The sequence below is a fragment of the Nomascus leucogenys genome, chromosome 2, assembly GCF_006542625.1.
Source record: "Nomascus leucogenys isolate Asia chromosome 2, Asia_NLE_v1, whole genome shotgun sequence".
In the NCBI taxonomy this organism is placed as follows: domain Eukaryota; kingdom Metazoa; phylum Chordata; class Mammalia; order Primates; family Hylobatidae; genus Nomascus; species Nomascus leucogenys.
The window spans coordinates 141,146,690-141,170,638 of record NC_044382.1 but is presented as its reverse complement, the minus strand read 5'-3'; the positions used below and the strand labels follow the sequence as shown (position 1 = coordinate 141,170,638).

Sequence of the window (23,949 nt, the reverse complement as noted above, 5' to 3'; positions counted from 1 at the left end):
TCGGGATTCAAGCAGCTCACAGACTAGCAGGGATGCCGAACAAGGAAACCAAAAGGCACAGCGTGAGGACTTCCAGGACATCTTCTCACGCGCAGGCCCAGGGCCGAGGGTATGGGGAAGGAGACCTCATCAGGGTGGGGGTTGATCCGGGAAGGCTTTGGAGAAGGTTGAGGATGGATGAAGCTCGGGTGGGGACGGGAGATTCTGGGCACAGGGAACAGCCTTGTGTTCTGCTGTGGTGTCTGGGGCCAACAACAAGGAGTGCGCAGCAGCCCTGCGTGTGCCGATGGGGGCAGTGGGGCACACAGCAGGTGCCTGCACTAAAGGAGGGTGCCCAGGAGGAAAGCATGAGAAGGAAGGGATGGATTCTGAGTTGGGTGGGAGGAGGCCCGGCCAGTTGATGGAGACCTCCAGGAGGCTGCTGAAGCCTAGAGCTGAGGTTTGGAACAGAGACATGGGTGCCAGGCATGGATGTGGGATAAAGAGGCAGTCCAGGGAGAAAGTTCAGACCAAAATCCAAAGAAGGCAGAAGACAAACCCAGGCTGACATGAATATTTGAAGGGCAGGTGAAAAGAGGCGACGTGAACAAAAGGCAACCCAGAAGTTCTCCAAGCCACAGGGGAAATATCAGGAGAGTAGTGTCTCAGCTGTGAAGAAGGCAGAGCTTGTGGCAGGATCCCTTCTCCATCACTAAAAGAGCTTAACTGTCCCAAACACTGCCAATGACAAACACGTGTGCGTGTTTTCCTTTGAGCCTCACCATCTTCCAAGCTGGGCAGGGCACCCGGTGTTATTCTCATTTTGCGAATGAGGATCCGGAACCCCAAGGAAGTCACACACCTCATGAGAGGGCCTGTGCGTTGTGGGGCTGGACTGCGACCCTCTACTTAAGAGGCCTTCCCATTGCTGTTTCTTTGTGTTCTCTTATTATTTTGGTAGAAAGGCAAACACCTGGGGCCCATAAAATGAAGATTCTTCAGGGCCCAGAAGGCTACGGCTTCCACTCCTCAAAGCCCCCCACCAGGAACCCCAAGGAAAAAGCATAAAATGGAACCGATTCGATCCTTAAGTCCCCAGGCACATGAGTTGCGAGAGAAGTCACTCTCACCTTCCTGGCCACCAGGACAACTTGTGGTCATTTTCTGTCTGGAACATCTGGCTAGCCCGAGGACCCACCTGAAAGGGTGACACAAACTGAGAAGGGAGATGGCACAGAGTCTGCTGCTGGAATGTCTGTCCGCTCAGACTCCAAACATGGCAAGTAGTGGATGAGCACATGGGCGTGATCCCCCTGCCTGAATGCGCCAGCTACCATACATATTCAAATGCGTGTGCAGGCACAGAGCAAAGTCTGAAAGGATGCACACACTTTCATAGTGGTAGAGGAAAGGAGGACTTTGAGAAAAATCCTTTTATGTATTTCTGATAGGGAAGTATACTGGTGTTTGCATTTTACTATGAAATGCATCAGAAAGGTAAGATGGGTTGGTGGATGGATAAACAGGTCTAGTACACTGCAGACTCCAGGTGGTGCGTGTGCTGTGTAATAGGGGCGTTCTCTCTCTCTCTCTTTTTTTTTTTTGACATGGAGTCTCGCTCTATCGCCAGGCTGGAGTGCAGTGGCACGATCTCAGCTCACTGCAACCTCCGCCTCAAGAGTTTCTCCTGCCTCAGCCTCCTGAGTAGCTGGGACTACAGGTACACGCCACCACACCTGGCTAATTTTTGTGTTTTTAGTAGAGACGGGGATCTCATCATGTTGGCCAGGATGGTCTTGATCTCTTGACCTCGTGATCCACCTACCTCGGCCTTCCAAAGTGCTGAGATTACAGGCGTGAGCCAGTGCGCACGGCAATAGGGGTGTTCTCTACACAACGCTTTCAGCTTTGCGGTACACCAGGTGCAGTGGCTCACGCCTGTAATTCCAGCATTCTGGGAGGCTGAGGCAGATGGATCACCTGAGGTCAGGAGTTCGAGACCAGCCTGGCCAACATGGTGAAAGTCTGTCTCTACTAAAAAACCAAAAGTTAGCCTGGCATGGTGGCACGCACCTGTAGTCCCAGCTACTTGGGAGGCTGAGGCAGGAGAATCATTTGAACCCAGGAGGCAGAGATTACAGTGAGCCAAGATTGTGCCACTGCGCTCCAGCCTGGGTGACAGAATGAGACTCTGTCTCAAAAAAACAAAAACTTTGCTGTGTGTTTGACATTTTTCATAATAAAACAGAGGGAAAAACTTCAACAGAGATGGGAGGAAAAACAGCATAGCTTCGTGAGGGCACAGTCGTCCTGCAGACATTCTTGGACATGTATTCCCCACTCTCTTTGTCTTGGACACCTCATCTATGACATGAGCATATGGGCTACAGCCCTTAGTTTCCTCTAAAGGATTCCTTCCCCTCCATACTTAAGGAGGATTTCCTGGGAACACGGCAATTACTGATTCCTAAGTAGTTTATCTTTGCATTTTGTCCTACTGATTGGTAACTCAACTGTGAACCCAAGGGACTAGTTAGAATTCTCTGGGTCCCATAAAGCTTCCCACACCAGGTGTGTTCTCTCCCCATCTGTGTTAGCTCCAGGAGGGCACATGTGGTCTCCCTCATCGCCCCCCAGGTGGTGATGGATTCAGGGAAGGGAGAGGCAGGTATGAGGATAAGGCTTAGGCGCTTTATAACAAGACTGGACTTGACTCTCTTTTTGCACCGAAACTCACTAGGGGAAAAGGAAGCGGAAGGGGGCGCGAGGGCGATTCTTCTTGTCCTGGGGTGGAAGGCCTGTGCAATAAAGGACTCAGACTTGAGCACAGGAAGGTTAGAGGCAGCCTTTCCTCACCACTCCACAAGGCAGTTTTATGCACAGTGCAGTGTTGTGCCTTTACCAGCTGGCCTGAGTCTGCAGCACTGGTGGGAAGAACTAAAATGTGCAGGCACCCCATCCAGGCTGGCACATGGCAGGGAGCACATTTCACTGGGACCAAGAGCCACTGGCTGCAAAAGGCCACCTGGAGGTTCCTGGCAATAGGAAGGAGTCAGGGGCTTTGACTCAGACAGCATGGGGAAGCTAGCAGTGCCCACACAGAGCCCAGTGCCCAGGGAGCAGCATTCTTCCACGGCAGAAGGCAGGAGGCACACAAACCCAGCAACAGGTTGGAGTGGGCTGAGTACAACTTCCTGTCCCCACCCCTGGGGTTGCGGGAGTTAGTGGCCTCCAGATGTCCCTGAGATCCTAGCAGGGAAGTGGAAATGGCTGAAGCTGATGCTTGGCTATCAACTGGTTCCTACAAGACTTCCAGAAGCATCTGACATGAACCTGTTGCCCGCAGTCAGAGAAAAGCCATGGCGGGGGCCTCGCAGCACAAAACCCAGGCTCCTGGGCCACACAAACTGAGACTCCGCTGCAGATGGACTCACATGTCCCCTGGTATCTCCAGGCCCCTAGAGAAGGGGTTCAACAAATGCTGCCGGATAAGAACACAGGAACGAAGCCAAACTTTCTGCCATCTGGGTTCTGCCCTTTTCTTGCTACCTCTCAAGCACCTCCCAAGTTTCCTGACACCACTGTACAAAGTCAGCCAATGTCCCTGCCCAAGGGGGAGCTTGGAAGTGTGTTTGGTTTCGCTGGGGATGGTGTCAGTGCTTGTCCCTCTAACCAGACCAGGGAACCAAACCCGAATGGCGGGCACGGCCCTGGAGCCGAAACAGGAGGGAGGGATGATGCCTGTGATGGGCTGGGGGAGGGAGGCGGTGGCATCTTCTGCTCCCTCCCTGGGATCCAGGCACAGTGCTTCTGACAGCTGCTATTTGTCAAAGCAAAGATATCTAGGAGGAGGAGCAAAAGAGCCTTACTTCTCTGAGCCAGCTATACGCAGGTAACTCCTCAGACACACACACCATGACTCCTAAAGCCCCTGTGGGGATCTCCTGATAAGCTCATGCAACTGCTAAGTGGTGATGACTCCCAAGCCCACGCTTCTGCCACCCAGCGACCTGGTCCCTTTTCCTTAAAAGACCAGGCCATAAGGGTGTCTTCCCTTGGGGCTGGAATCCACCACTCATCTCACAGGCACTTTACATCTCCCCCTTTCTGTGAAGTGTGTGCAGGGGACCCAAGGTGGATGGAGGAACCTGGTCACTGAGTGAACAGACCAGACAGGAAACACACACACCTGCCCTCCACCATGCCAGGCTCAAGTATTCTGCGGAGAGTCTGGCAACACATCCTCAAGAGACCCTGGAGCTGCTAGAAGTATGGAGGGGTGGGGAGGCTCACACAGCTGCAGACACAGATCTGCACCTGGCTGAGAGGGAAAGCTCGTGCAGCTCTGAGGCAGCAGCTGAGCGTAAGAACATACCTCTCCATCTCCACTTGTGCCTGGTGGCCATTAAGGGCCCAGAGAGAAGGAAGGTGGGAGTCAGAGGGGAAACCCCTGGCAAATGACGTACAGGCTCAGGTTCCACCCCCAGCCTCATTTCCAGCCCAGGTGCGGTGGAGTGCCTGGTCCTGCTGCCTCTTCAGCATGCAGAGCTGCTGGCCCAGTCTGCCAGGGACAGGACAGGGTAGTGCCACCCATGCCAGGCCTTGTCAGCTCCCCTTTTGGGAAATCTGGGGGGCTGTGCTCTTCAGGCAACAGGGTGACCTTGAGCAGAGAGCGTAGCCTACCAGCAGTGGCCCATCCAACTCCCCAGGCCTTTGAAGTGCAATGCAATTGTTTTGGTGAGCTGGGCCACCCACAATGAGGATAGTGGGGGCAGCCAACTAAAGCTCAGGCCTGGAGCGCTTCGTACTTTCCTACTGAGGCCATTACAGCTCCCTCCCACAGTCCCCTTTCCTGTAGCCACCTGTTTCTGGTTTCTCCACTTGTGTTAGGGCCCTGCAGGCCTCCCCTCATTGCTTTTGCTCCTCATGCACCCAGCAACGGCCAGTCTGGCGGTCAGTGCAGCCGGTCAGCAACAGCTGAACACCTTGGGTGAGCGGTCACCTGCCGCTGCCCACCCTCCTCTAGGAGAAACAGGACAGACACCTCCGCAGTCTGACTCCAGCCTGTCCAGCCTGACTCCAGCCCATCCAGCATCTAACAATGGCTCCGGGCAGTGCCCCAAGCAAGGCTGGGCAAACTCCTCGGCCAGCACCCGGTTTCCCCAGGCAGGGAAAGAGTAGGGTGCTTTCATTCTGACCACAGGGTCTCTTAGAGGAGGAGACACAGGACAAAGAAGTGCCTGTAGGCACAGGGCAGGCTATAGCAGGAGCCATTTCTGCTTTTCCAGGAAGCCAGGTCCTCTAACATTTTTATTTTATATTTTATTTTTTGAGACAGGGTCAAGCTCTGTTGCCTAGGCTGGAGTGCAGTGGCATGATCAAGCTCACTGCTGCCTCGATCTCCTGGGCTCAAGTGATCCTTTCACCTCGGACTCCTGAGAAGCTGGGACTACAGGTGCTTGCCACCATGTCAGACAAATTTTTTGTTTTTAGTAAATGGGGTCTCACTATGTTGCCCAGGCTGGTTTCAAATTCCTGAGCTCAAGCAATCTCGGCTTCCCAAAGTGTTGGGATTACAGACGTGAGTCACTGCACCCAGCCTCCCTTGCCTTTAAAAGACAGTTTGTGTGACATTTACCATCTCAGCCGTAAAGATGGGGGCAATGGCCTTTGGCAGAGGGGAGGAAGAGGGCATCATGACGTAAGAAGCTGAGCATGGGCTTCTGCCCCCCCAGAACACAGCTGAGGGGAGCTCTCCTTGCTGCTGCTGGCAAATGAACCTGCCGCCCCCCAGATTCTCCCTAGGCTGAGGACCCCTAAGCTTTCAGTCAACAGCGGGTCATCTCCATGACTCCACGGGATTAGGATGCTCTTCTGTTCAGAGCATCGTCAATCAGACCCCCACCTCCACGCTTGTTCTGCTAGCCCAGAGATTCGAGGGTCAAAATTTGAGTGCGTATTCTTTAGGGCAAGGTCCCTAAGTCTCAGCATCACAAACAGAGATGTTAGAAAGGGAGAGAAATTAAAAGGCCCATTCGGGTTGCTCCATCTCACCCACAAAAACGAACCAACGAACCCCCTCCCTCCTATACAGTATCCTCACCTTCCAGGAAGGTGCTTAGGAGGACAGGGGGTTTAACATTAGGTGCTCTGGGGTCGACCGCCCTTCCCTGCCCCTCCAGCAGAGGCTCAGCACATTCCCAAACCTCCCCAGCCAGGTGCCTGTCCTCAGAGCACCAGGCACTGGCTGAACCAGTTAAACTAGTCTCGCCTTTCCTAAGTTGTGTTTTTTCTAAGCTGGCAGGCAGCTACTGGAGGCCTTCCAACCCACCACTCAGGCCAACCCTCATAATAAGAAAAATACTACTTTCTATCTGCCTCATTTAGGAGGTTTCTACTTTTTTCCTTTGGTGGTTAACTAAATTTCATCTTATATAACCATCATAAATTTTCTAAAAATTTCCGCAATTGGTGCCAACAACCACAGAAAGTGTGTGCATAAATGGGAAGTCTTCAGGGGAGTGACCAGGGGTTCTAGTGAATCTTCATAAGAAAACTCTTCACTCTCTAAGAAAGCCCCACCTCGCCTCCTTTCCAGAAAGATTCCAAAAACTCACACCTCTGACTCTTAAGTCTTTTTTTAAATTAGAAAAGGTAACGTGCAGCAGGTGAGGTTGGGATGATGACAAATCATGGGGAATACATCAGAGCTCCTGAGCTTTGGACCACGGTCTGTGCTCTCTCTGAGCTGGAGCAGGCCCTGGGCATGCCTGGGGATGCCCACTCCACATACACCCCCGGAAGCAAATGCTCTCCTCTTACCTGGAAGGTTTAGGGTCTTCAGAAAAGACAAAGACTGAATATGAGGAGTCCATACCACATGAACAGGGTCCACAGAGGGCCGGACCATTGTTTCTGAACAAAGCACTTCACCACCTTGAGACAAAGTCCACTGGAAGGACTGGAGACAACTGGCCTCTCTTTGCCTCCAGTGGTAAAGGACTGGCTTTTGCAAAAGAGATCCTTAGGTGTAAAGCCTCTAGTACACACACACACACACACACACACACACGTGCACACATACACACACATGTGCACACATACAGAAACACATGCACCCTTGAGGAGGTGGCCTGCCTCTCAATTCCAGGACAAGGGAAAAACTAGAACCAGAACCAGAGGAGCAGTGGTCATGCCTCAGGCTGGCTGGCCAACCTCCCCTTCCTCTAAGGGGGCCCCAGCTCCCGGTGTGGTTTCTGTAGCCTTAGGTGAGGCTGCCGGTGGTGGGGTGTAGGGGGGTGAGCCAACAGCACCAGGCACTCAAGTGCTGATACAGAGGGGGATATGGGGACACATGGTGGCGTCCCAGGCAGTTCTCTGGCAGAAGAGCTGGAGAGCCTCACCTTCCCTGTTCTCCACAGGGCAGTGGGGGTAAATCTGCATTTGGGGTATGGGGGCGCAAGAGCACTCTGTCCTCCATGGCTGCTCTTGCAAAGTTCTTCCTGAGAGCCAGGTTTTCTCAGGCCGAGCCCCTCTAAGCCTTCTTTGTATTCTTCCTACAACAAACGCAGTGTCTACAGAGAATGCGCTAGCAACCCACAGGACAAACGGAGGACTTCATGAGGTCTCCACACATGTGGGAAAGAAGTGAATAGGGTTTTTGAGGCCATGGCTGGGGAGGGCTGTGAGACGCAGGGAAGGATCCCCTCCCTCCCTGGTCCCAAGCGGAGACGGCAAACAGGGACAAAGCTGAGCCTGAGCGTCCTGACAGCATGCACGCGACAGGACTGACGCGAAGCCTGCAACACATGTGACAACACACTCAGAGGCTTCGCAGCAGTCAGCCCAGGAGAAAGGAGGCGCTGTCCCTTGGGGAGGAAAGGGGCTTCCCATATCACAGCTACGATGCCCAGGGGAGGGCCGTGCTGCTCCTCCCACCTGAGCATGGGCTAACAAACACATGGAGCTGAGCCATGTGGGTAATATGCCCACCTGCATCCAGAGTCTTTTGGCTGAACAAGTAATTAAGACAGAAGTTTTCAGGAGACCTGAGTGGATGACATTAGTCAGTTACTTCCCAGGAAACGCTCTGAGACCATGATCCCTTCTAGGCTCATGCTTTGTAGGGGAAAGAGCCTTCTGGGAGTGAGGAGGCTGCAGGGCAGAGAAGAGTCTCCCCAGGACACATTCTCGCCGGGCTGACGGCAAGTGATCCAGTCCTCAGATGCTCTCAGAAATTCCAGAACTCTTTTTCCTACCACTACTATGACTTGAATCTGGGAAGGTGGGCCAGTACCGGGGTTGGAGTACACTCAGATCCACTGCCTGTTCTAGTGGAAGATGCCATTTTGTGATGAACATGGTTTGGAGACCAGACTAAACACTAAGCATGGAAAACCGAGGGTCAGCAGTTGCGTGGGCTGAGCAGCACTGAGGAAAAGTCTGTGGGCTCTGGAAAACTGCAAAAAGAAACCTATGGAGGTCTCATACTTTTCATGGCAGCTGTAACTTCCCAAGCACTGACCATGTGCCAGGCTCTGTACCAAAGGCCTTTATGTGCCATCTCTTACCCAGTTCTGACAATCCTATGAACCAAGTATTGCTGTCCACATTTTACAGAGCAGAAAACTGAGGCTCTGCTAAGCTGAGCAACTTGTACAAGATTGTAGACACAGAGTGGTAGAGGGAGATTTGAACTCCCGTCACTTGGACTCCAAAGCCTTATGCACAGCATGCTAGGCAGATGTTGACAGTCATTTTGTTCCCCAGAGGCGTCCTGTTAGGTTAGCTTGGGTGTTTTGAAATCCCCTGCCCTCAGGGTCCTACCCACTGCGGTATTTACTGTTTGGCTGTGAGGCAGCCTCCAAGGCAACATGGCTGGGGTGGAGCAGCAAGGTGTCCCATCTGCATTTTCAATCCCCAGAGCGTCTCTACGTCACACATACTCCCTCGTCAAGCTCTCTGGTGTGGACTCATAGGACTAAATCAGGTGTTCGTCTGAGTTCGAACGTGACAAGGAGACGACCAGCTTCCCAGCACTCTATGCATGCTACCAGCACACAGCCCCCACCTCCCCAAGGAGGGCAGGTGCTTGCTCTGGGCCCCTCTGCTAAGCCGTGGAGGACATCTGGCTGTCTTGGGGCCTTCCACAGTCAAGTGTGTGATGGGTGAAGGAATGGCTGCATCTCCCAGCCAAAGTCCTCAGAACTGAGTTGCAGAGAGGCAGGGGACTAACTGAGCAACCCGAGAGCCTTCCCAGGCCTCGGACCTGACCCCTGGGCCTTCCTTCCTTGTCCCGCTCCTCTTCCTCTCTGACCTGAGCAGCAAGGCTCCCTGAACAGTCCACTTCCTCATCACCACCCAGGCACACCTGCCAGAGGGCAGGGTGAAAATACTGCCTAGAACCACCCTCGACTGGAGGCTCCCCCCAGGACTGGCCGGCTCCCCCGACGGATGCTCTGGAGGCTGGTGAGGCAGGCCAAGCCCTTACCGTTGTAGGAGAGGCGAGGTTTGCTCAAACACATTATAAAGTGCATTTCCATCTCGTCAGAAGCCACAGACTTGGAGCAAATGGGGCACTTGAAACCTGAAAGAGAGGAGAATGGAATGAAATGTTTTCTCCAGATCCAGTACATCCACAATACATGTGGACACTATTGAATGACAGCCATGTGGGGTCAGGGTCATTGTGGAGGATGACCATCGGAACAGATCCTAGACCTGTCTTCCTTCAAGAACTCATTTGAGCATTTGCCTTTTTTTTTTTTTTTTTTGAGATGAAGTATCACTCTGTCGCCCAGGGTGGAGTGCAGTGGCACGATCTCAGTTCACTGCAACCTCTGTGTCCCGGGTTCAAGCGATTCTCCTGCCTCAGCCTCCCAAGTAGCTGGGATTACAGGTGTCCGCCATGATGCCTGGCTAATTTTTATATTTTTAGTAGAGAGGGGGTTTCACTATGTTGGCCTGGCTAGTCTTGAACTCCTGACATCAGGTGATTCACCTGCCTCAGCCTCCCAAAGTGCTGAGATTACAGGCGTGAGCCACCGCGCCCAGTGGCATTTGCCCTTTTTATTGCAGCCTTTGACTGACTGCCAGCTTTCACTAGGGCTCTCCCTGCCTTATGTGCCTCGTTAAGGTTTAACCAAGGTCACTGACACCTGACTTGAGTTTTATCTTCTTTAGACCCTTTCTCAGAGGGGTGTGGTGGACAATGGAGTAGGGAGGCATCAAACCAAGGTACTTGGAAACAGCCTTTGCATAATAGTTTAACATCCTTCTGCCTCACAGCGTTTAAGCCACGTGGCTGGATCACCCTGGGAGGAATCTCATCCCTCACCCAGCTCCCAGCCTCGGCCGCCCATGCCAGGTAGCACCTCTCTCCCTCACCCACAGCCCCTTCTGCCTCCCTTGTGGCTTAAGGCCACTGTCCTTTGAGATGCGTGTGAGCTGAGGGGTGGCCCTCCAAAGTGCTCCCAGATGCCACACGAGCCTTAGCCAAATGCCACCAAGAGTAACAGCCATTTCACGGTACCAGGCCAGTACCGGGTATTGTGATCCTGCCGTCTTATTTCCAAGGCAGTGTGAACTGCTTACACATCCAGAGTTTGAACTGATACAGAATTGTACCCATACTGGAGAATTTTGGTTGAGAATCTTTCGAGTTGAACTCCGTTATGCAAACCTAATCCCCTGATCCATTTTTCCATACAACACAGATGAATTATTATTATTATTATTTTTTGAGATGGAGTCTCGCCCAGGCTGGAGTGCAGTGGCGCGATCTTAGCTCACTGCAAGCTCCGCCTCCTGGGTTCACGCCATTCTCCTGCCTCAGCCTCCCGAGTAGCTGGGACTACAAGTGCCCGCCACCACGCCCGGCTAATTTTTTGTATTTTGTTTAGTAGAGACGGGGTTTCACCGTGTTAGCCAGGATGGTCTCGATCTCCTGACCTCGTGATCCGCCCGTCTCGGCCTCCCAAAGTGCTGGGATTACAGGCGTGAGCCACCGCACCCAGCCGCAGATGAATTATTTCTAATTTTTTCCATTCTTTCATTGAAATGATTTTCAAATGGATCAATTCTTTTCTATATAAATTCTATCAAAAAGATCTGTTGCCACTGAAATCTTATTTCTCTGCATTAAATTGTGCACATCACAGCTTCTCCCATTTGTGACTGTGATTCCTGCCCGCCCAGCCTGGACTTCCTAATGTGGCACATCTAACAACAGCTGACCCTCGAACAACATGGGCTCAAATGGCAGGGCTCCACTTCCATGTGGACTTTCTATCGCCTCTGCCACCCTGAGACAGCAAGACCAACCCCTCCTCCTCCTCCTCCTCCTCCTCCGCCTACTCAGTGTGAACACGATGAAGACCTTTGTGACGATCCACTTCCACTTAACAAACAGTAAATATATTTTCTCTTCCTTATATTTTTAAATGTTATTAAAAAAATTTTTTCTTAATATTAGAGATGGGGTCTTGCTATGCTGCCTAGGCTGGTCTTGAACCCTTGGGCTCAAACAGTCTCCCGGCCTCAGCCTCCCAAAGTGCTACGACTACAGGTGTGAGCCACCGCACCTGGCCACTTCCTTATCATTTTCTTAATAACATTTTCTCTCTCCTTATTGTAATACAGTATATAATACATTTATAACATACAAAATCCATCTTAATCGACTGTTTATGTTATTGGTAAGGCTTCTGGTCAACAGTAGGCTATTAGTAGTTAAGTTGTGGGGGAGTCAAAAGTGATCCACAGGGCTGAGTGTGGTGGTGCATGCCTGTAATTCCAGTACTGTGGGAGGCTGAGGCGGGCAGACAGCTTGAGCTCAGGAGTTTGAGACCAGCCTAGGCAACATGGCAAAAGCCTGTCTCTACAAAAATTACAAAAAAAAATTAGCTAAGAGTTGGTGTGTGCCTGTAGTCCTAGCTACTTGAAAGACTGAGGTGGGAGGATCGCTTGAGCCCAGGAGGTCAAAGCTGCAGTGAGCCATGTTTGTGCCACTGCACTCCAGCCTTGGGGACAGAGCAAGACCCTGTCTCAAAAAAAAAAAAAAAAAAAAAAAAAAAAGTTATATGCAGATTTTTGACTGTGTGGGGGTCAGAGTCTCCCATGTAGTTCAAGAGTTCACTATACTGTTGTAAACACTGGACTCTTGTGTTAGTCAAATTTTCCATATGCAGTTTTAATTGATACTAGTGATAACCAACTGCAATATTTCTTTTCTTTTCTTTTTTTTTGAGATGGAGTCTCACTCTGTTGCCCACGCTGGAGTGCAGTGGCACGATCTCTGCTCACTGCAACCTCTGCCTCCCGGGTTCAAGAGATTCTCCCACCTCAGCCTCCCGAGTAGCTGGGATTACAGGTGAGCGCCACCATGCCTGGCTAATTTTTGTATTTTTAGTAGAGACTAGGTTTCACCACATTGGCTAGACTGGTCTCAAATGCCTGACCTCATCTGATCTACCTGCCTGAGCTTCCCAAAGTGCTGGGACTACAGGCATGAGTCACCCAACATTTCTTATGAAACAGATAAAAGGCTGAATGTGGCCAGGTGTGGTTTCTCACGCCTGTAATCCCAGCACTTTAGGACGCCAAGGTGGGGAAATCACTTGAGCTCAGGAGTTCAAGACTGGCCTAAGCAACATAGTTAAACTGCCTCTACAATTAAAAAAAAAAAATTAAATTTTTATTTAATTGGGTGCCTAACTCTGCATGAAAAGCCGTGACTCTGGTGGCCCGGGATGCTGAGAGACAGGAGGCTAACTGACGCAACCACTTTGCTTAAAATCCTCTCCAAATCCTTTTTTTTTTCCTTCATTGGCAGTGCTTTGAACTATGGGACCAGGCAGAAAATTCAGGGCCTGGCTAACTACAGACAAAGTGGACACTTGACTCCATGGTACTGTCGCCATTTCCCCAACCTCCTTCCTCAGCGATTCTTAGCATCTGAGCATCTCAGATAAAAAGTCTTGGAAATGCTACCAATCCAAGGACTTTGGCGGAGCTTTGGGAAAGGGCTGTATTTCTAACCTCTGGGTGGTTACAAATCCATCATTAACAAAGCTAGAAGACCGGGCCTGGTGTGGTGGCTCCCGCCTGTAATCCCAGCATTTTGAGAGGCCACGGTGGGAGGATCACTTAAACTCAGGAGTTTGAGACCTGCCCGGGCAACACAGTGAGACCCCGTTCTCCACAAAAAGGACACAACAACAACAACAACAACAAACCCCAGAAGACTGTAAAGAAAGGAGGGGAATTCCATCCAGTTTTCTTGCACAGCTGGATCTAAACACACCAGGCTGATTATTTTCAAACTTAGTTTAGAAATGTGCAGATCCAGGGTCACAGACTTATAGGGAGGTGAGGAGTGAACCTGCATCTCACAGATGGAAGATGCTTTTCCGATGCAGCCTAAGTCCCTCTGCACTCACACGGGGTTTTTTTCAACCCTAAAGGCCAAGGTTTTGCAACCCATTAAATAACTAAAGGACACTTGCACTTTAACTTGGCAGCTGCCTGCAGACTGAGGCTGTGGAAGGAGAGGAGGGATGTGGTCTAGGTCAGGCCCTCTGCCTGCAGGCCCTGACACTCTCACTGCCTGGCATTAAAGTGACCTGTGACTAAGAACAAAACTACACCTTGCAGGTACTTACGTTTCTGATAACTCAGAACAGATTCAAGGTTATCCCTATAATAGCATCATTTACTCCCCTGTATTCCAGCGTGATTCCTTGAGTGCAGGAGGGGGGCTGAGTTACAGCTAAGGTACTAGGAAGCAGGCCACCCAACAAGAAGGTCTACAAGGGAATGTCACCAGACATTCATGTCCTAGAAAAAAAAGGCTGAGACTCACGTTTAGAGCAATCCCCTCACTGTTCAGATGAGGGAATGGGCCCTGGTGAAGGCCTCTGAGTAGCACACTGTCACACAACTGAGGAGGTGGAGCTGAGACTAGCCTCAGGGTTCTCTGCTTCAAATCTAAAGTCCTTTCCATCAGGGTAGGGAGAGTTGGCCATAGGGTTTTAAGAACAAGGTAGGTTGGGAAATATTACCTCTGGAGAGGAAGCACCACTGGCGTAGGAAGAGACCTACACTTTAACTAAAGCAGGATTAGTAACACCAGCATCTACTACCTCTGGTGTTTCTGTTTGATTTTGGCATAGCTCAAGAAATAACTCTGGGCTGGGCACGGTGGCTCACACCTATAATACCAGCATTGTGGGAGGCCATGGTGGGACGATCACTTTAGCCCAGGAGTTTGAGATCAGCCTGGACAACATAGGGAGACCCCATCTCTATTTAAAAAAAATTTTTTTTAATTAGCTGGGTGTGGTGGTGCATGCCTCTAGTCTCAGGTGCTTGGGAGACTGAGGCAGGAGGATCGCTTGAGCCCAGGAGGTTGAGGCTGCAGTGAGCCATGATCATGCCACTATACTCCAGCCTGGCCAACAGAGACCCTGTCTAAACAAAAAACAAAAATGAGTAAGTTGGTGTCTATTACGTGAGTGGGAAATCACATTATGACCTGGCTTTTCCATTCTCGAGACCATGGCAAGGGCACACTGGCCACGGGCTATGCAGAGTCCACTAGGGGGTGGCCAGCAGCCCCCATTTCTGCTGGGTGCCATCACCGTTTCCTTTGAACCTCTCGAATACTGTGCACTGCGACTGGCACTTTCCATACTGCCAACTGGAAACAAGCAGTCTCTCTTTAACCTCTGCAGCACCTACTCTTGCATATGATAATAAATAATAGTTTGCGTTTACTGAGTCATTACTATGGACAGCCATGGTGCTTTACGTGTCTTCTCTTATAAGGTAGGTAGGTACTATCTATCATTAACACCATTTTACAGATGAGGACATCAGGGCTCAGATTACATAACCTGATCAAGATTCACATGGCCAGAAAGAGCCAGAGCTGGCCCACGACACCGAGGAAGTCTACACTCTTGCTCGTGTGCTGTGCTACTGACTGACTAGCACGGAAGAGTTACATGGCAGAAAGAACAGAAATACTACCAGCTATTACCAAATACTCATTTATGAACCTTCTACACTGTCCCAGCAATTTCTCCTTAAGTGCCCCATAGTCCTGGCTAACTTTTAGCCTGAAACAATGGACACTTTTTTTTTCCTAGGAACTCTGTTATAACAATCTGGAGTTCTGCTTTCCATTTGGCACTGAGCCTACAGCACTGGTTGTAAGATGCTGAATCTGCAGATTACCTTTTAAATGGAAAATAAAGGGTAAAAGGTAAGAAGGACAGAAAAACACAGACAGCTAGAAAAGACTAATATCCCCACCTTCTTTCCTGAAAGGTCATCCGATGATCAAGATGGATTCTCCCACTCTATTGCCCAAATCTTTTCCCATAAGCGTCCACTACAGCCCTACAGAATGATAAATCCTGTGATATTTATGAACTACCTGAAGGTTAAAATATCCAGGAAATTTTTATTCCATTTTGGAAAAAAGCTCCCACCAAATTAAAATCAGCCCTCCAAAACAAAAGTAAACCAAAGGTCTGCAAAATCATCCAGCCCGCACGATTTTGTCAAATTTCCTAGGAGACCTTCATCAGCACTCAGAGCAGGTAAGAGATGCTTTTTTATTTTCATTCAGGAGAAATCTACAGGACACTCTCTAAGCCTCTGAGACCAGGCTCTGAGCGTCACACCCTGGAGGCCAGGGGAGCAGCCAGCCAGCGCTCCAGCGGCTCCCTGCACATGGGCTGTGTCTGCCAAAAGTTTGCGACTGTCAGTGAAGGGAGATGTCAGCTTGCTCAGGCTTGCTGGCTAAGCCTGATACTGGTTCACCGTAGGCCATCATCTCCTCCCACCAGACAGAGGCAGAGGCAGGGAACGTACCCCTGGTTCCTTATCCTTTTCTGCCAGTATCTTTAAATGAGGAAGGAACGAATGACAAAGCACTGTGGGAATGTGTCTTTAATCACCCAGTTCTGCTCTGGGTGGGTTCTGCCAAGCAAATGCACCTACAGGATCCCTCCACTTCCAATCAAGAGAAGCCAAGAGAGTCCTTCTAATGGAGACCTGGTTTCCTTTCTTTCTCTTGTCATCAGATCAGCTCACTGTTTACACAGCCAGAAGAGCTGAGCAGAGAGTTGGATCAGCCAGAGTCCAGCTGCTTCCTGTCTTTCAACAAGTGCCTTAAGTGGGAAATCCTTTGCCATTTGGTCGGCTGTACCAGAGAGCAGAGCTCTTGAGATTAGGCAAGTCTGCACTTGCCATCTATGACCTTTTACTGTCAGGTCAAAAGGACACTCACAATGTCAGGGTAAGCCCACTGTTAGGGGAACCAACAGTGATCCCAGGAATGCTAATATGGTCATGTGCATCAAGCATGTTCCTGGACCAGGGTAATTGGGCATCCCTTCACCCAGGCCCTTCCATTTGACAGAGAAGCCGAGGATGGATGGGGGCAACTGGTTCAAGCTACGAGAACTCTCCCAATCCACTACAACATTTATCATGCAATATCAACTCGAGTTTTTATGCTATGGAGACCAATACACTTCTCATTTTACAAAGCTGCAATCTTTTCCTTTAAGACCTGATTTCTCAGGGCAGGACCATGTGCTGGCAGCATGTTGCTCCAGTTTCCCTCCCCAGCCCTCCCTTCTCCCCCCTCCCCATGCTGATGCGCTATTTTAAAGGCTGCCCCAGTTCTGCCTGTCTCTGGGATCACCTAAAGGTAGAAGAATCAAAGGAAGCAACCAGGGTAAAGAAAGCCACACCACGCAGATGGGAGGTCCTGGGGCAGGGGGGTAGGTAAGGGTGCCTCTTGGCCGAGGAGCTCAGAGAGCGCCTGCCCCTTGACTTTGCCCTTAGCATTCAGTTCTTAGTTTCCAGCCTCGATCTTTCCGTCACATTCTCATGGTGCTTCGTGTCAATAAAATGGGATTTGAATAAACTAATTTTCATAAATGGGATTTATTACAAATAAAAGATCAAGGGGTAACACTGATGATTTTCTTTTACATTTCTAAGCTGTAGGTATCACATTCTTCACCCTCAAAGACACAGACTCCCTCTTTGTCAACACAGAAATAAGTGAAAACATTGGCACAATTTATCAGTTGCTGAGGTGTGAGTCAGTCTCTCCTAGAGAACATTCTCGACTGGGAAAGGCCCAGAAATTCTGGCTTTTGCCTCTTCCAAAACCTCTCTTCTGGACTCAACCTCTGTAGTTCTGTTCTGGGGCCTGGAGGCTCACCTGTTTCCCCAGAAATTTCTCATAAGCAGACATCAGAAGACAGCCATACTGACAAACTTTAAGGTATCTGTGTGTGTGTGTTAACATATCTGTTGTGATGGGTCAATTTGACTGGGTCATGGGGTGCCCAGATTATTTGGCTCAACATTATTTTTGGTGTGTCTGTGAGGGTGGTTCCAGATGAGATCAGCATTTGAAACCATAGACTGAGTGAAGCGGACCGCCCTCCCCAAGGTGAGCAGGCCTCATCTAATCCACTGAGGACCTGAATAGAATCAAAAGGCAAAGAGGAGAAATTTCACTCTCTCTCTGCCTAACTGCTTGAGCTGGGACACTGGTCTTCTCTTGCCCTTGAAGTAGGACTTACACCATAAGCTCTCCTGGTTCTCAGGCCTTCAAACTTGAACTGGAACTACAAACTCCACGAGTTTTCCCAGTCTCCAGCTTGCAGATGGCAGAACATGGGATTTCTCAGCTTCCATAATCATGTGAGCCAATTTCTTATAAAAAATCTCTACACACACACACACACACACACACTCTCTCTCTCTCTCTCTCTCTCTCTCTCTCACTTGCTCACTCTGTCGGATCTGTTTCTCTAGAAAACACTGACCAATAAATCTGTCTATTAAAATACCAAACAAAAACTTTAAAGGACTAGCAACACCAGATGTTGGTAATGTTGGTGAAGATGTGTAGCAACGAGAACTCTCATGTGTGTTTGAGGGAATATAAAATCACACAACCACTTTGGGGAAAGGTATGGTAGTTTCTTATAAAACAAACATACACCTAGCTTATGACCCAACTAATTTCTCATCTATGTATTTACCCAAAAGAAATGTCAACATATACCTACAAATAGTCATTTACAAGAATGTTCATCACAGCTTTATTCCTAACAAGCAAAAACTGGAAACAATCCAAATGCTGGTCAACAGAATGGATATAGAAACTGTGGTAACATCCATGGAATAAAATGAAACACTACTCAGCTATAAAAAGCAATGAATTACTGATACATGCAACAACATGGATGAATTAAAACATGCCAAGTGAAGGATACAAAAGTGCACACATGATTCTAATTATATGAAGTTCTAGAAAAGGCAAAATTAATCTACTGTGGAAGAAATCAGAACAGTGGCTGTCTCTATGGGTTAGGGTGGGGGCAGAGATTCACTGAGAAGGTAATGAGAGAACTTTCTGGGATGACAAAAATGTTCTATATCATGAGGAAGGTTTGGGTTACACACGTGTATGTGTTTGTCAAAATCCACCAAATATACACTTAAGATTTGAGGTTTCATTGTTTGCAAATTTTACCTCAACCAGAAAAAAAAACCTGTAAACAAATATGGAACTGTAGTTAACTGACGGTAGTTAATGATCTGTATCAGGGAAGTACACTCATGTCTGCATTAAAATGAAATGAACAAAAACAAAGATGCATAAGTTAAACTTCTTCCAACTTTTCCAAACGTTTGAAATTTTAATAAACATTGAACAAAGTGTCAAGCAGTGAGCTGTGTTGTGAAGAAAAAGCCAAGTAGAGTGGGTGGGTGTGCTAATTTGGATACAGTGGTCAAGGACAGCCTCTGAGGGGGTGACAGGTGAGCAGAGCCCTTGATGTATTAGAAGAACAGTGAGGGCAGTGCATCTAGGCACCATGAGGACAAGGGCAGCGGGTGACAGCTGGGGGCACACTCTCAATCCTTGTATATGCTCAAATACCTTTCTTTCATTCTGAAAGCTGAATGGATAGCTTGCCTGGGTACAGGATGCTTGAGTTGCATTCCTTTTATCCCCGTGGTCTGTAGATGAAATTCCAGCATCTTCTAGCTTCTTGGTGTTGCAAATAGGAAATCTGGTGCCAGTGTGACTCTTTTTCCTTAATAATTTGTTCCTTTGGCTTCTGAAAGCTTGAAGATTTTTCTCTTCATCCTAAGAGTTCAGAAACGTTACCAGGACATGCTTAGAGTGTCTTCTCTTATCAGTTTTACCTTTCAATATGCAGTCTCAAGTCTTCCTTCTTTAGGGAAATTTTCTTCTATATGTTTCATTACTTCCCCTGGTGGTAAGTCATCAATGCTGTTCACCAAATATTTCTAGCCTTCCTCCTTCCATCCATATATAATGACTGCATGTGCCTGCTCTCTTCGAAGTTAAGGGTGGGTTTGTGATTTGCTCTGGCCAATGAAATGTGAGCGGAAGAACGTGCACACACCCAAGCGGACTTTAAGGGCCAGGGCATGACCCACCATTCTACCTGACTGCTGCAGTGACCAGGGAGCAGGTGTTGCGACAAAGCCTCTGCTGGCTTAGGTCCCTGAGTAACAATGGTGAGCAGAGTCCCCCCTCTTGACCTGCACTGTATGCAGCAGCATGGGGAAGAAATCAATGTGCCGAGCTGAGCCAGCGAGCTTCTGGGACCGTGTATTATGACAGTATAAGCTAGTCCTGGCCAGTCCTGCCTCAGGCACCCTTCCTCTACCCTTTCTCTTTCTAGTACTCCTGCTGCTTGTATGTCAAATATCTTGGTTCTATCTTCCAGGTCCTTATCTCTTTCTCCATAACTTCTCTGTGCATTTTCTCTGCAGTGCAGCCTTTCTAATTCTGCCTGAGCCTCAACTGCCTCCCCCATGCTTGGCTCAAGGAGGTAAATGGTTGGCATGGGGAGTCAAGGAGTTAGGATATTTATATTCTGCTCTTTACAAATATAGGCTTCCTTGTATCAACTACAATCTAGGTACTTGTCATTTTCAATGTTTGTATTCCATATGATAATCTAGAATACTGTGCCTAGCCACTTTATTCTGTTCGGTATTAGGATTCTCAATTTTTACCAACTATAAAGATCCTCTTAGTAGTGATCTTCATTTTCTACTCTAAGCATGGTAGATTCCACTCCAACATATTTCTGAGGTTTCTGAATTCCACACTGACTGGTACAGAAGAAAGAGAATCAGACTAGGCATCAGAAGAAAACAGGCTTTCCCAATCACTAGCCAGATGGCCTTGTACAAACTACTTAGTAATATTCAAGTAGTGCCCTTCCTATTCCAGAATTGTTTTAAAGTCCAGCCAAGGATGGATGTGTGAATGCTCTGTGCAGAGTAAACCATTTTATCGGCTGTATCCAGTACTGCTCAAATATGCTGAAGCTTGCTGGTAAATCTGTCCATTCGAGGAAATTCACAAATTCTTCAGGCAAAAAAAGTGAAAAATGAGCTGAACTTACATAACGTATTTTGTGACTCCAAGATGCCATCAATTGTAAGAGGCACCATTATAAACCTTAAGAAAGGGAAGAAAATCTGCCAACAATCTTTTTCAATATGGTATTCCACAGATATTTATAATTTTAAGATGTGATTATATAGCTCATCTTGATTTTAAAGTTGTTACACTGTGAAGTGTCTGTGCCTTAGAATCAATGAACATATGAAAAATTCATATATGAATATCTGAAAAATCATACAGACCGAATTCCAATAAAAGACCCAATAAATTTATTCCTGGCTGGGTGCAGCAGCTCATGCCTCTAATCCCAGCACTTTAGGAGGCCAAGGCATGTAGGTCACTTGAGCTCAGGTATTCAAGACCAGCGTGGGCAACATGGTGAAACCCTGTCTCTACCAAAAATATAAAAATTAGCCAGGCATGGTGGCACATGCCTGTGGTCCCAGCTACTTGGGAGGCTGAGGCAGGAGGATGGCTGGAGCCCAGTAAGTTGAGGCAGTAGTCAGCCTTGATTGGGCCATTGCACTCCAACCTGGGTGACAGATCAAGACCCCGTCTCAAACATATTCCTGTTTACTTACTGAAACCAGAAGAGCCTGAGTGAAGACATCTATCTATAGCTAGGAACAAAAGGAAGGACTGCACGGTGTGTGCATGGAGGTGAACATGAGGACATCAAACCCACCCTGCCGTACAGTAAGTCCAGCCTGCAGCCTGCCAGGTGGAGCCTCAGCAACAGTATTCTAGCCACATGAAGAATGGGGAAAGCATCTACCAGGAACAGGAACTATGGCCATTCATTGGTCCTCTTCCCTTTGACCCTCTAGACCATTTCTTCCGAAGAGAGGCCCTCAAACAGCTGCTTAGGAGGGAAATGACAGGGAAGCAGGGACAGGGACATGATGGTCCAATGACCTGAGTCCGAGCAGACACAAGAAGCTGAAAACTAACCGGGTGCAGTGGCTCACACTTGTAATTCCAACACTTTGGGAGGTTGAGGCAGGAGGATTGCTTTAAGTCAGGAGTTCAAGATCGCCAGCCTGGACAACGTAGTGAGACCCCCATCTCTACCAAAAAAAAAAAAAAAAAAAAAAAAGCAGCAGCAGCAGTAGCTGAAAACGTCAGCTTGAGTGTGAAATGTGAATCAAGTCCCCAACTACTGTCTAAGAAAGATGAATATTGATTTATAACTCCTTGTCACCTGGCTACCACGCCTGGGTAAGTTTAGGGGCATTCAATTATGACTCAGAAAGTGTGGATGTAAAGTCTCCAGGGAAACACTTGGCTTGTATTTTGGAGATGTCTTATTTAAAGGATGGACCATCTGTTGAAAAAGGAGATCCTCTTCCTCTTGGTGCAGTAGCCCAAGAATTTCTTCTAGTTCTTAGACATTAGGGATTACCTACAAGCTAGGCAGTAGGATAGACAGATCTGGCCAGGAAATGCCCAGTCATTCGACTGAACATCATACTCTCCTTGCACACGGCTGCTCCACCTCTGTTTCCACCGTCGACACACTGCACACCTACATCCCCTGGACCCAAAACCCGCTGCTGCTGCTGGTGTGGACTTTCCAGCGTTTGGGCAATGCCAGAGAACCCTCCTAAGCGTGGCTTGAATTCCCCTGCCTGTTCCTCATAAAATCAGCAACAACTGGAGCCAAGGACCACCTTCCCTCAAGAAACAAAAACAAAGGCAGCCATAAAAACTGCTCTCTAGGTAAAAAAGGCAGTTACCACTCCCAAAGGATTTGTGGGCTGTCTATATAGCAGAAGAAAGTGTCACTTCCTCCACCTTCAGGAGGAACACTGTCCAACTAGGACCAGCCATGCAGGTTTGGCAGGTGCCCTCAGAAGACCTTCCTAGAAAAACAGGACGGGCCTTGGAACTGCCAGTTTGCAGCTTCTTCCCTGGATATAGACTGTTTTCCAAGTCCTGGAGTCCTTATTTTTATTTATTTATTTGAGACAGAGTCTCGCTCTGTCCCCCAGGCTGGAGTGCAGTGGCAAGATCTCGGCTCACTGCAAGCTCCGCCTCCCGGGTTCATGCCATTCTCCTGTCTCAGCCTCCCGAGTAGCTGGAACTACAGGCACGCACCACCACACCCGGCTAATTTTTGTATTATTAATAGAGACGAGAGTTTCACCATATTGGCCAGGCTGGTCTTGAACTCCTGACCTGGTGATCCGCCCACCTCGGCCTCTCAAAGTGCTGGGATTACAGGCACGAGCCACCGCATCTGGCCCTCATTTTTAATTTTTAAGAGACAGGGTCTCCCTCTGTTGCCAAGGCTGGAGTGCAGTGGTGGGAGCTTGGCTCATTGCAACCTCCACCTCTCAGGCTCAAGCAATCCTCCTACCTCAGCCCCTCAAGTAGCTGGGACTACAGGCCAGTGCACCACCATGCCCAGCAGGAGTCTTTATTGATGTAATTAGAAATCCCAACCTCCAACTAACTTCCCCTTTTTATGGAGTGTGTGTGGGGTGGGGGGAGGTGTTTGGAGGGGAAAAGGGGAAAAAGAGTTAGGGAAGGGAAAAGGACAACAAAGGAAACTTTCACAGAGAATCTACACAGGACCAACAGTTGATTTCTGGGCTCCTAAAGGCATTGTCTACCCTACCGTCCACCCTACTGGCTGATAGGAATTTTTCGCCAACGAGAAAGAAAATGCCTGAACACACAATTAGATCATATTCAGCATAGCATCTGACTCACCAGCAAACGAACAAGACACTCACATCTAAGTGAGTGCTCATATGGAATAAAACCATTTGCCTTGCACTGTGTAACTTACATCAGTTGATGCCAACAGCCCAGCCTTTCTGTCACTGGGGGTCTGCGAGAAGGCTCCTTCCACAGCTCCCAGTATAATCCTGGGATGCAGAATGTGTGCTGCTGTATTCATTTCATTAAAACCATCAGCTCGGACAGGCACGGTGGCTCATGCCTATAATCCCAGCACTTTGGGAGGCCAAGGCGGGCAGATCACCTGAGGTCAGGAGTTCAAGACCAGCTTTGCCAACATGGTGAAACCCCATCTCTACTAAATATACAAAAATTAGCCAGGCATGGTGGCGGGTGCCTATAATCCCAGCTACTTGGGAGGCTGAGGCAGGAGAATCGCTTGAACCCGGGAGGCGGAGGTTGCAGCAAGCCAAAATCGCGCCACTGCACTCCAGCCTCAGCAGCAGAGTGAGACTCCGTCCCAAAAAAACAAAAAAACAAAAACCAAAAAACAAAAACACACCATCAACTCAGGCTTGGGCCCTGGCATGCAGCAACACTAGACTGCCTTCCTGCCTTGGACCCAGCCCTGGCCCCCTGTCATCAGGGCATCCTCTGTTCAGCTGCACCTCCAACACAGGTAGATGGAGGCTGGAACCCAGAGGACATAGTCCAATAGGCCACAACTGTGTTTTGAAATCGCATCTAAAGAGGAAGAAGCCAAAAGAGTAGAATGGAGTTGCTCTGAAAGGTCAATA

General features: G+C 48.9%; 1 protein-coding gene across 4 annotated transcripts in view; it reads right to left on the bottom strand.

Annotated features, from left to right (window-relative positions):
* ZNRF1 (zinc and ring finger 1) overlaps window positions 1–23,949 on the bottom strand; it is a 112,522-nt gene that overhangs the window by 7,529 nt on the left and 81,044 nt on the right. For all 4 annotated transcript variants that reach the window (XM_030818893.1, XM_030818907.1, XM_030818914.1 and 1 more), the window contains exon 2: window positions 9,470–9,565. In XM_030818893.1, coding sequence (XP_030674753.1) covers window positions 9,470–9,565 — 96 coding nt within the window. The remainder of the gene's footprint in view (window positions 1–9,469; window positions 9,566–23,949) is intronic.